The 12,177-nt window shown below is 40.2% G+C and overlaps 1 protein-coding gene across 1 annotated transcript in view; it reads left to right on the forward strand.

Moving 5' to 3' along the window:
• The window catches only part of CUL5 (cullin 5), an 87,977-nt gene that overhangs the window by 56,109 nt on the left and 19,691 nt on the right, over positions 1–12,177 (forward strand). The window contains exons 11-14 of the mRNA XM_019524651.1: positions 419–483; positions 3,799–3,931; positions 4,759–4,890; positions 5,993–6,116. Of these exons, the coding sequence (XP_019380196.1) occupies positions 419–483; positions 3,799–3,931; positions 4,759–4,890; positions 5,993–6,116 (454 nt within the window). The remainder of the gene's footprint in view (positions 1–418; positions 484–3,798; positions 3,932–4,758; positions 4,891–5,992; positions 6,117–12,177) is intronic.

The raw sequence follows: 12,177 nt of genomic DNA on the forward strand, positions 1-12,177 counted from the left end.
CCCTCCCCAGCTGGACAAGCAGAATCAGGGTATAGCCCCTGCTGTGTCCTGTGGCCCCCCCATCCCAGCTGGGAGGCTTCTCCCAGCCCCAGTCCCTCCCTCTGCCCACCCCAACAGACTTATCAGCTGAAGGCAGCTGTGTCCAGCGTGGTGAGGACCTGCTGCCTGTTTAGTCTATGGCCGAATCTTTTCCAAATCTATTCGGAGGCTTCCAATTCAATTCAGAGCTTTTAATTGGTATCCTGATTCCATTTGGATTCACAGATTTGGTTGCCGAATCTCCTTGGAATTGAACTGGCTACCAAAGCTTTGCATGGCTCTAATATACACTGTCTTTATAATGTATTAAATTATTTGTATCTTGTTTCTTATGTTATGAAGAGAAGTTGAAATTAGTGCCTGTTTGTTTGTTTTTTAGGCATATAAGGCAGTTGTCAATGATGCTACAATATTTAAACTTGAATTGCCATTGAAGCAGAAAGGGTAAGCTGTTTAAATATTAATGTGCATTGGGCACCTTAAATATTGAAATATTTAATGTTTTAGGACATTTTCAGATTTGTATTTATTTATTTTAAGCATACCCCTGGTAACGCATCATATCTCATTTAGAAGTTCTTTGGGATTCTTGCATTGAAAGCATTGTGGAAAGGAGTGGGAAAAAAAAAAAAAAAGTAGGCAGATGGGAGCTTGGTGCACAGATTTTGTTTAAAAGCTTGGAAGGAAGGTTATATATGCTGAACAAAGTTGTTTACTGGGAGAAGCCCATTAATGCCAAGCAGTTTCATTCCACTAAGTTAATTTATAGAAGTAAAAGTAGTAGTTACTGTTTTTTATTCTCTGTCACTGGGTTGGGCATAAAGGAAAGCTAAGTTGTCAGAGTTTCTGAACAGTAAGTATGTGGATTTTTTCTTTTACGTGCTATACATTTGTTATTTTCAGTCAAAAATGATGAAAAGAGGAAGTGAAGATGAAAGAAGACAGGAGGAATAAATTATAGTTCTTAATCACAGGAGTTTTTATATGCCTTATGAGCGGACTGAATTTTCAACATCCAGAGAGTGGTTTCAAGCTGCTCCTTGTTGGAGGGAACTAGTCTCAGAGAAATCATAAAATTAAGTCTAAAATGACTTGGTGTCAGTCAGAAATACTGTCTGTTCTTCAGGTAGAAATTTCAAAGGCAGAAAGAGAATACCTGTGTCCAAAGTGACGTTTGGGAATAAAGTTTTCAAACCTTAGAATAGCACAACTGGACAAATTGGAGATTTTTTCAAGGAGTCTTATTTGGAAAGATCAAATTCTGCAACCAAAAGGTTTGGTGCAGAGTGCATTCTTTTCTATGGAGCAGTAACCTGGTATATACAAATCACTGGTACTTTATGGCGAACTAGATCTGAATTCTGTGACCACTTCAGCTAATCTAGAGGTATCCAGGCCGTGGGTTGCTAAATCGACGCCATGTGCTGTTCCTGGACCTTGCATGCAGTGTGGGCTGAACTTGGTGCCATGCGTGCTGTAGGCAGCAGTGGGGGCCAGTATGGGGCGCTGCATGCAGCCTTTGCAGTGCCAGGTACAGCCCACACACCACAGGCAGCACATGCCCTCTGCATGGACGTGTGCAGTGAGCTCCTAGGCCAGCACGTGCTGCACACAACTTGGGCTGGGTCGGCTGCACGCCCTACATGTTGCCTGGGGACTGTTACTGGGTGCATGCTGCGTGCAGTGTCTTGCTGGACTGGCTTTGTACTCTGGCTCCAGGACTGATCTAGATTGGGGCATGCTGGAGCCAGCATGCAGGGCTGGTCCAGCTGGCCACTGCATGAAGCAGATCCACTGTATTGGCCCCTTGTGGCATGCATAGTTCATGTGTCCAGTCCAGCCCCATTCAGTGTGTGAAGAATGTACTGGCCCCAGGGCTTGCTGTGCATGTGGCTCCTGAAGCTGGTACAGGGTGTGTGCTGTATGTGGCGTGTAGGAGTGGACCCAGTGCTGCACACAACACAGAGGGTGCAGGACTCTGGCTGCATGTAGTGCTCTGGAACAACTCCCTGGTGCTGCACAGGTAGTTAGTCCCAGTCCAGCCCAGCCCACAGACTGTCCAAGAGATGCTTATCCAACCCATGGGACCAGATTAGTATGACACCCCAGGGCTAATCTATAATAAAGTGTTTGATGGCTATACTGGTATATCTGTATTCAAGTTATTGTGGCTAGGTGCTGTATTTTTTTGTTGGTTCTCATTTGTAACATGGAAACATAGTTAGCCACTGAATGACAACTTTCTCAGGTGTTCAGCTTGGCCTTTTCTTGTGGCAGATGATTTTTAGTGGTTCATGTGAACACCGCTTATTTGCAGCATTCAGTTGATTGACTCTGGCCTTGAACTTTGAGGTTGAGTGATTTATCTTCACTTTTTTAAAAAATTGAATATTTAGAGGCAGAAGATAATGCCAATAGAATTCTAAAAATACAGCTATTGACTAGTATGTAATGCATGGTGTTAATTTTTTTCCCCCAAGAAAGTCCAAGTTAGAAAAGAAAGAGAAGGTGGGGAAGTGAAGATCACAGTGCAGTTTGTATTACTGATGGATTCCCTTAACAAAGGCATGGATCTCTGTTTTTGCCCTGTTTAGTGCTCTGTGTGTATGCTAAGGCACTGTGGAAAAGGATTCCTTTAAGTTCCTATTAATATTCCAGTTTCCTAGCAGTTTCCAACCAACAAGTTCGTGGGCCTTTCGTGGAATTAAAAACAGCCTTTTCCCCCTACGTTAAATTTTCTATCCACCCATTCCCTACCATTTGAAGGGCTAATGATGATCCTAGCTCAAAGACTTCCATTTTGTTCGTTTTGTTTTTTGAATTGTAGAAAAGGTGATAGTTGTGTCTTCCCCTCCTTGTTCACAATCTTTCCATTTTATTTATTCCATGAACTCCTCTCAGTGTTCTACCTGTTGGTCTCTGCTTCACCTAACGCTAGGTTATCATCTTCAGGTGCCTTGCCTTGGTCACAAACCAGGCAAGATAATGTTACTTCTGATAGCTGTTTGGATGCTCCCAGAATCCTAAAACTTCCTGTTTTTTGTGATTTGTACTGGTCGGAAAATCTTTGATACTATTGCAAATCCAAGGTTTCTAGAATTACCATAGCCAAAGGCTTTTCTCTTCCTGTTTCTAAGGCCTTAAAAAAATAAAAAGTAGCCCTTGCCTACAAGCTGTTTTATGAGCCAAAAAGGATGAGTTTTCTAAAGAGTTCTGTAAAGCTGCCACCTTATGTGCTTTGTATACCTTTTGTATACCTGTTTTAATAGTATACCCTCTGCTGATTTTTTGGTTTATCCCTATGTTTTCAAGCCTGTTATTTCTAGACCACCTTTCAAGGATTAATCTTGCTCTCAATATTGCTTTTACTTCCATGAAATGCTTTGTTCAGTCCACTGGCCTGCACTGGTGGCCAGACACCTGAATTCTCTATGTTGTTTTGGAACTTGCTCTGTCCTGTGAAACCTGCTTATGAAAATTATTGTTTGAAATAAATCTTGGACAATTCTGAAATTTACAAACAAAAAAATAGTTGGAGTGACCCACGATGGAGGTGTCTGAGAATAGTTGGTTGCCTTCTGTAATTGGAATGAATGGGAGGAATAAGATAGAATTAATCTGTTTTGCAATGGTTTAACTGACATATGAACAGATTTACCAGATAAAGGTACTTTCCTCAGGAATCTGCTTGTCACTGGTATGGTGACTCTGACATAACTATTTTTTTTACAAAGCTTTTTCACTTCATATTGCATTTAGGGTTGGATTGAAAACACAGCCTGAGTCCAAATGTCCTGAGCTGCTTGCTAATTACTGTGATATGTTGCTAAGAAAAACACCACTAAGCAAAAAACTAACCTCTGAAGAAATTGAAGCAAAGCTTAAAGAAGTGGTATGTCCATGTTCACTGTCTCTTACCTAAGAAACCGTTTTGGTATCAACTGACCTGCATCTACTGTAACAGTATTTTTGAAGATGAGATTTTGAAGGAACTGCCTATGAAGTGGATAACTGTTGTAGTAATAATTGTTGCTTAACTTGGAATGGTCATAGAATATGCATTGTCGAGCTTTCATGGGTCCAAATAGTGTCACATGTTAGTAATGTTGATTTAATATGCAGGTTTGCAATTAATATATTTGTATACTGTAATAAATGTTATAGGTCTTGGCTACAGGACAGGCCTTTTGTGACCAAATAGCTGCTGCTGCAGGGAAGCTATGCATCCCCTGCCAACTTTTGTTAGCGCTGTGCAGCAGGTACACTGTACCCTGGAAGGCACCAGGAACAATGGCTTCAGGCAGAGATCCCAGGCACTTCTGCCTTCACTTGTAGTTCTCTGTGGTGGCAGAAACTGCCTGTCACCTCAGGTTTTGCTTTCCTTTGTCAGAGTCCTGCAGTCAGAGAAGAGCTGTAAGTGTGGGCACGGTCACCAGAGGTCTATCAGCAAAGCTTACTGTGTAGATCAGACTATACGTAATGAAATACATACCTATCAAGAAAATAGAACCATGACACGAGATGTTCCATGGGGCAGCTTGTTCATCAGCAATTGCAGTAGTTCCATAGCTAGTGACTATCTCCAGCAGTACTCCTTTTGAAGAAAATCAGGAGTTCCTTTGTGCTGGTTTCATTTGACATTGATATAAAACCAGTGTTGAAGGAAAGTGGTTTGACTTGGTATGGAAAATATATTAAAATCTCTTACTTTTTTAACAGCTTTTGGTACTTAAATATGTACAGAATAAAGATGTTTTTATGCGATACCACAAAGCTCACTTAACAAGACGTCTAATATTGGATATATCGGCTGATAGCGAAATTGAAGAGAACATGGTGGAATGGTTGAGAGTAAGTGTCTGTACCTTGATTCTTAGCTCTTGGTGCTCATAATTTTAGTTTGTATTTATGAATGTAAACATTCTTCTTATTTACACAAGTTTCTACCTTAAATCACAGTCCAATTATGAATCTTTGTCTCCTCTTATCTTGATACTTTCCAGGTTTAGAATGGATTAGTTCCTTCCTCCTCTCAATCTCTGCAGAATTAAATAGCTGTAGGCCTAGATCTTCAAGGTGTGCATCATGTGCACTTCTGCAGTGTTAACAGTTGAATTTCTCTTTATGTTGACCCTTGAATGCATGTGCAATATTGGAAGACTGAAGGGATCCAAAATACAAGAACTTAAGTTTAGAAGAACAAAAATCAGCAAACAATTTCTGGGAGAGTGCTCCCAAACGTCATGGATGCCTACATGCCTAAGCAAGTTAGAGACACTTTGTGCAAATACATGATGGCTTTACACACGGTGCACACCTAACATACTTGACGATCTAGGCCTACAGCTATTTAATTATCCAGAGAACTAAATGACGAGGGAGGAGAGGAGGGAGAAACCAGATAATCAGTTCTAAACCTGAAAAGTATTGAGATAAGAGGAAATAGTATATTATGCAAATATAATAATTGGCTATTATAATATCTAAATTATTACGTCCAAAGTGTGTGTGCATCCAAAAAGTTACTTTGTCATAACGTTGTAACTTGCTATTACAAAGTGCTATAATCTGTGTATTTTAGTAAAGCAGTTTTAAAACAAATGGCTATTCCAAAGGTAGATGTTTGGAGAGGGAAAAAAAAAGGGGGTCAAAAGTCAACCCAAGTACAACAGCCCATTGGGACTAATATAGTAAAAGCTTGCTAGTCAATAGCACAATAAAGAATTATGTTGCTATCATTACATGTGCCCATCTGATTTCCCCAGCCTACTGACCCCCATTTACAGCTGAGTATGGTAAGGGAAGCTTTCGGTATGAGTTTGGAGGAAAGCTAAAACTGGCATATCAGGAGCTTTAACTGCTCTGCCTCCGTGTGCCTAAAGACTGATGTGTGTAGTCTTTTGGTTTCCAAGTTGTGCTGTTACTCGGTTTAATTTGTTATCTGTTTATACAGGAAGTGGGTATGCCAGCGGACTATGTAAACAAATTGGCTAGGATGTTCCAGGATATTAAAGTATCGGAAGACTTGAACCAGGCCTTCAAAGAGATGCACAAAAATAATAAATTAGCCCTACCAGGTATTATTCTCGGATGTTTTGATGTGTCTCTATTCATGTGTGTATATTAAAAAATGGTTCAGTCGAAACTTAAGGTATTGCAATAATTTTTATTCTCCCATTTGAAGACTCTCTAGCTGTCAGGCCTGGATTCTCCGAGGTATTTAAGCATCATTCCACTCACTAGTTTAGTTCCCAACTACTTACTGGAATCCTGAGCCCAAGTTCTCTTTATGGGTCATGGGGAGAATTAAATACCTAAGGAAGGGATCAGAAGAACCAGCAGATCTGAGTGGAAAGATACCTAAGGAAGCCAAGAGTGAAATGCAGAGGAAAGGAGAGTGGCTTAGTTTCCCAAGTTTTAGACCTGGTGTGCCTGGCCAGACATAAACACCTCCTTCCATTTCGAGACCTTCGTTGCAGACCACTTCTTATTGTTAGAATGTAAGCAAGGCCATTGGCTGAAGTCAGTGATTCTCAACCAAAGTGATTTATCACCCTGGCGTGCCTTGAGATCCTCCCTTTCCAGGGTGCCTCACGGTGCCATGTAATGTTGGTTCTGTTAGGCGCGCAAACATGATTCGCAAGATAAACCCAGAGATATCGAATAGGGGATCGTAGTGTGAGAACATTCTGATCTGTTGTGGTCTTTCTGAGTTCTTTTCAACAGAAAAACTGCTGTTATTACTGTTTCATAGTAAAAAAGAAAAAAAGGGTAAACTAGAAGCTAGCGTTTTCCAAGGGGTGCTTCAAGTCTAAAAAGGTTAAGAACCTCTGGTTTAGGTAGAGTTTTTTGTTTTTCCCTTTTTTCTCCCACTATGAAAATACTGGTGGCACAGTTAGTGAATTTATTGATTTGAAGGTCTGTCAGTGAGACTATAATCAGTTCTTAAGTAAGAAGTGTGGGAGAATGAGAAAAAGGTGTGTACTCTCTTTCTATAGCGTTAAGAATTCTCCAAATATCTTTAAATTCATTTTAATCTAGGAATTTTTTTATTGTTCCATTCTCTGTATATAACTTATAGATCTATCCAGTGGTGCTAACACATAATTTAACCCCTCAGTTATCATTAAAGTTCCTTTAGTATCTTTCATGACTTTGAAAAATATAACCTCTACAAATTTTAGTACATTTGCATTAGGAGCTTAAATAGTTACAAGACTGACTATGTATTCTTCCATCAGACATCTAACCATGAGAAATCTGCCTCGTTTGTCTTGGTAAACTTCCTCTTCTTTAACTGCTACTCTTTGTTAATTGCAACCATTACTCCTCTGTTGGAGCACAAGGAAAAGAAATAGTTATCAATCCATTTTGCTTTAAAACTATTATTAATATATTTTCTAAAAGGTGCGTCTTGTATAATGCATATATCTACATCTTGATCTCTTGGCCAATTTGGTATTCTTTTTATTTGAGGAGTATTCATGCCTTTTTAATATAGAGAGAGAGCTGTTAGTCTAGCCATAGTATTATTTTCGTATATAATCCTTTATTTTTCACCATTGCTGCCTTTTTTACTCCATGCCACTGTTGTCACTTGTTAGGGTGTTTTGTGACGAAGATATCTATTCCTTTATCAGAGTATTTAAGAAGGATTGTCACCACAGTGTATTCCAGGGGGGCTCAAGGTTTTGACCCCATGAGCCAGATGAATGGTATGGGGTTGGTCCACGGGCTGAATCATGCCCTGGGGCCATCCCTGCCCAGCCCCACACACTGGGATTGTCCCATGCTGTCCTGTGTGCATGGCCAGCGGGGCTCCCCACAAATATGTGGGCCGGATGACACTGTCAGGGGCCATATCTGGCCCACAGGCCAGGGGCTGAGTAGCTCTGTTGTATTCCATTAAACTTATCATACAAGAAATACTTTTCTTATTTTCTATCCATCTCTGTACCTCCCCCTGATTTTAGCCATAATATGCAAAATATTTCCCACCATACCCAAGTGACTTTTTATGTAGATTTGTCATATTCTAGGTTTAACATTGGATCCCACAGACAACAGCCTGAGATGCATTTAATTCTGGGTAGCGCCTTTACCTTTGCTTTCCTGCCCCCCTGTCCTTGCAGTTTTCACTATAAGGCTTGGTTGATATTTTTTTTTTTCCTTTAACAGCCAGGATTTTACCTACACATATGATTTATATCATTCCACACCCATTTCTTCAAGTTTACTTTCAACCTCTATTTCAGTTTTAATGACGGTGGGGTTTCTGTTGTCTTTCAGACTCTTGGGTAGGAATAAAAGTTCTGGATGTTTTCTTACAAAAGCCTCTAGGTCTTGTTTTTATCACTGAAAAACCTACATCTTCCTTGAAATAGGAGTCAGTCTTGCAGGGTACCAAACAAAGCAGTGATTCTCAAACTATGAAGTGGGCCTTCCTGGGGAGGTGCGGCATCATGTCAAGTGAGCCATGAGTCATTTTTTTTTTTTAAGGAGAGGTTGGATAAGTTGGGAAAAAAAGTTATATATTTAAAATATAATACATTTAAAAATAACTAAAAAAATAAAATAACACAAAAAGCTTGTATTTACTTATGTTGCTTAGCAACTGTGACATCAGATCTATGTTACATTGTTTTTCGTAAGTAAACTTACAAACCTCAGCAACATGCTTAGTGAGAAACAGCTTAAATGAGAAATGGATTGTTTTGTAACAAAGAGAAAAGCGTACAACCCAGGCCTAAGAGTACAGCAGCAGACATTGCAGCAAAATGTAAAGGTTGAAAATATGATGAAATTTATTTAAATCTTGGTTTCACATGGAGCAGGTCCAGCAATGCACTGAGGCCTCAGTGTGTTGTATGTGCCATTGTACTGGCAAATGACAGTATGTGGCCCTGCAAGCTATGCTGGCATCTTGAAACAAGACACCCTACCGTAATATCTAAACCCATAGATTTTTTTCCAGAGAAAGCTCAATGAGTTAACAGGACAAAAAAATTGTTAAAGTGTATAGCACTGTTGACATGAAGGCTACTGAGGCTTCTTACTGTGTGGCTTTGCGCATTGCCAAAGCAGGCAAGGCTCACAGCGTAGGTGAGAAACTACTACTTCCAACTGCAAAGGATATGTGCTCAGTGATGATAGCGTTGCAGCTAGATGTGATCCCACTTTCAAATGACAGTTTTATGCAGTATTGTGGAAATGGCCACTGCTGTTTAAAAAAAAAAAAAAAAAGCTCTTAGCAAGTGTTCATCAGAGCCCGTATTATTCCATTCAGATAGATGAGTCTACTGTTGTATCAAATGCTGCACAGGTACTGGTGTATATTTGTTTTGCTACAGAAATAGAATTAAAGGAAGAATTAGTTTTGCTGCACACAAGCAACTGGTGAAGTCTCTCCCCATGAGCAACTGGTGAACAGTTTTTTAAACTGTTAAATACTTTTGTCCAAGACACAAACCTTGATTGGGGATGTTGTTTTGGAATTTGCAGCGATGGAGCACAGTCTATGACAGGACAGCATAGCAGGCTTGTGACAAGAAGTGGCCCCCACAGCAACCTGGAATCATTGTATGATCAACAGACAGGCACTGGCTGCTAAGAAGATGCCAGAGGAGCTCAGCAGTGTATTTTCAGTTGCAGTAAAAACTGTAACCTTTATAAAGTCATGCCCAGTTAATTCCAGCGTTTTTGGCATTTTATGCAAAGAGATGGGGGCAAGCTTCACACACAGTTGTTGCTACATGCAGAAGTCCATTGGCTGTCCAAGGACTTGTGCAAGGTACTGACAAAAGTATGTGAACTACGTGATGAAGTCTGTATTTTTCTTGTTCGTGGTAACTCCCCACTTCTACAGTATTTTAGTGACACTTGTTAGGTATCTTTGTTGTCATCTGGCTGACATATTCAAGCGACTGAATTCTCTGAATGTGTCACTTCAGGGAGAAGATGCAAAATGTGTTTGTTGCTATTGATTGGATAGCAGGGTTAGTTAATAAACTTGAACTGTGGTCTTCACATGTGCAGTGGGCATCTGTTTGCATATATGCAGCACTGGAGGACATTGTGCAACAGTGCGGTGATACATCAGTTGACAGTATCCAGGACATAGTTGTTCATCACTAAGGGAGTCTGCAAGAGCCGTTTGTGAATACTTTCTTGAAGTGGGCTAAACCAAATGTAAATAGTGGATCAGGAACCCACTCCCCTTTAAGTCAATCCCCACAGATGTGCTGTCCCCAAAAGAAGAGGAAAGCCTTATCAACTTGTCAAGCGACCAGGAACTGTAGCACAATTTTATTTATTTATTTTTTTACAAATGCCAGCTGGTTATCAATAAGATCTGAGTTTCCTGAGTTAACACTCTTAAAGTCCTCGTTCCTTTTTCTTCCATCTACCTATGCGAGTCAGGCTTTTCGGCATTAACTGCAGTCAAAACAAAGTGTAGGTCCCAGCTTTCTGTCAAAGATGACTTGTGTCTCTTCCTTTCTACGTTGCAACCGTGCATTGCGCTACTTTGTGAAGTGAGGAAACAAACACCCCCCATTGCTAAAGTAGGACTGATGGATTTCATACAGAGTTAAACATTTAAGGAAAAATGATACCAAACAATGATAGGTTAAGTGAAACTTTAATTTAACTGCTTCTGTTTATACTGTCCTTGCCCTTGACCTTAAAATGAATACTTTTGAAACTCAAACTAATCTTTTATTAATCAAATCCCATCAACTTTTTTTATTCATTTTTGGAGAATACAGGCCTACTATTTTCAATTTGTTGCATTGGAGGTGCAATTTTTTTCACAGCTAAGTGAGGCTAACTATGAAGTTTGAGAACTCCTGAAATGGACGTAAAAGCCTCTGGCGTAGTCAGGTTCTCTCTGGGAAGTTTCCACTCTCCTTTTTAAGTGTTCCTACACCTTCAGTCAAAAAATCGTAGTATTTTCTCTTCTCATAACTTTTGTTTTTAATTTTCTGGCTTCTCTTAATTTCTTTTTGTTGGTATTTGAAAAAAATTGCTATGATGGCACTTTCTGAAGGTTGTAGCCTTACAACCTGGTGTACCTGCTTCTGGGGGGCTGGATGAGGAAAACATTTCAGTTAAATCTGTATGATTTGCTGTATACATTTTACACAGTTCTTTTCTTTTCCTCAACCCCTTCCTTGAACCCCAAAAAGCACAGATTAGCCCTCCAGCTCCTATTTCTGAGGGGGCTGAAGATCTAGAAAGGAGTTGCACTTTCTTTTTCATTGGAGGTGGTTCTCTCGCCTCTACAACATGGTGATCTTTCAGGTCAGAGATTCTGACTTCTGTGTTCTGGACTGCAGGGCATTAGCTTTATCCTTATTTTCATCAACAGGTAACTTCAGCCAGAATCTTATTTTGGCCAATTTTAAGCATTTTTTAATTCCTTTTTCATTTGTAACAGAATGATCTCACAGCCAGCCCCTCCCTCTTCTTCCAGACTTGGCTTCATTTTGTTTTTCAGGGGAGAAGGGCTCTGTTCTTGAGCAGGCCTTGTGGAGGTGGAACACTGACAGAAATCCTTTTAAAACATTTTTGGACACGCTTTGACTGTATGACTGCTTATCTTTTGATCTAAAACAGCGGTGTGAGGGAGCCTAATAGTTTAATGCTGTTAATTTTGGTATTTTAAGCAGGGTTTGGAAGAACACAGAAGAATTGCATGTTTCTCAAGTATACTCAGTAGCATCCCCAGGTAGATGCTTTTTAATGGAGAGGCATTCATGCATGCAGCCTTTACATGGTAGTTAATTTCGGAGTAAAAATTTTAACCTAGGTCCATCAAACTATGTGGTTCTCCTGATCACCATGGTACCCGCATGCACTTCCTTCTGCATTTGGCCATCTCTTTTGCAGGTGCTTTACCTCTTGGTATGCATCTGTGCTCCTCTGTAGGGTCTGATGGCATTCTCAGAGCAGGAGTACAAGATTGGGTCCCACTCAGGAGGCAGGTGTTCAGCTGCTTATTTTTGAGACTTCCACTTTATGGGCCTTGAGAGCTTTTGGCTTGGGGTAGGTAGGTGCCTCTAGCTGTGGAATGGCATTAGCACTTACGCAGCGTTGTGAATGCCAGCCAACATAAATACAGGTGTCTGTGGGGTTAGA

The sequence above is a fragment of the Gavialis gangeticus genome, unplaced genomic scaffold (assembly GCF_001723915.1).
Source record: "Gavialis gangeticus isolate Ggan-Ray unplaced genomic scaffold, GavGan_comp1, whole genome shotgun sequence".
Lineage (NCBI taxonomy): Eukaryota > Metazoa > Chordata > Crocodylia > Gavialidae > Gavialis > Gavialis gangeticus.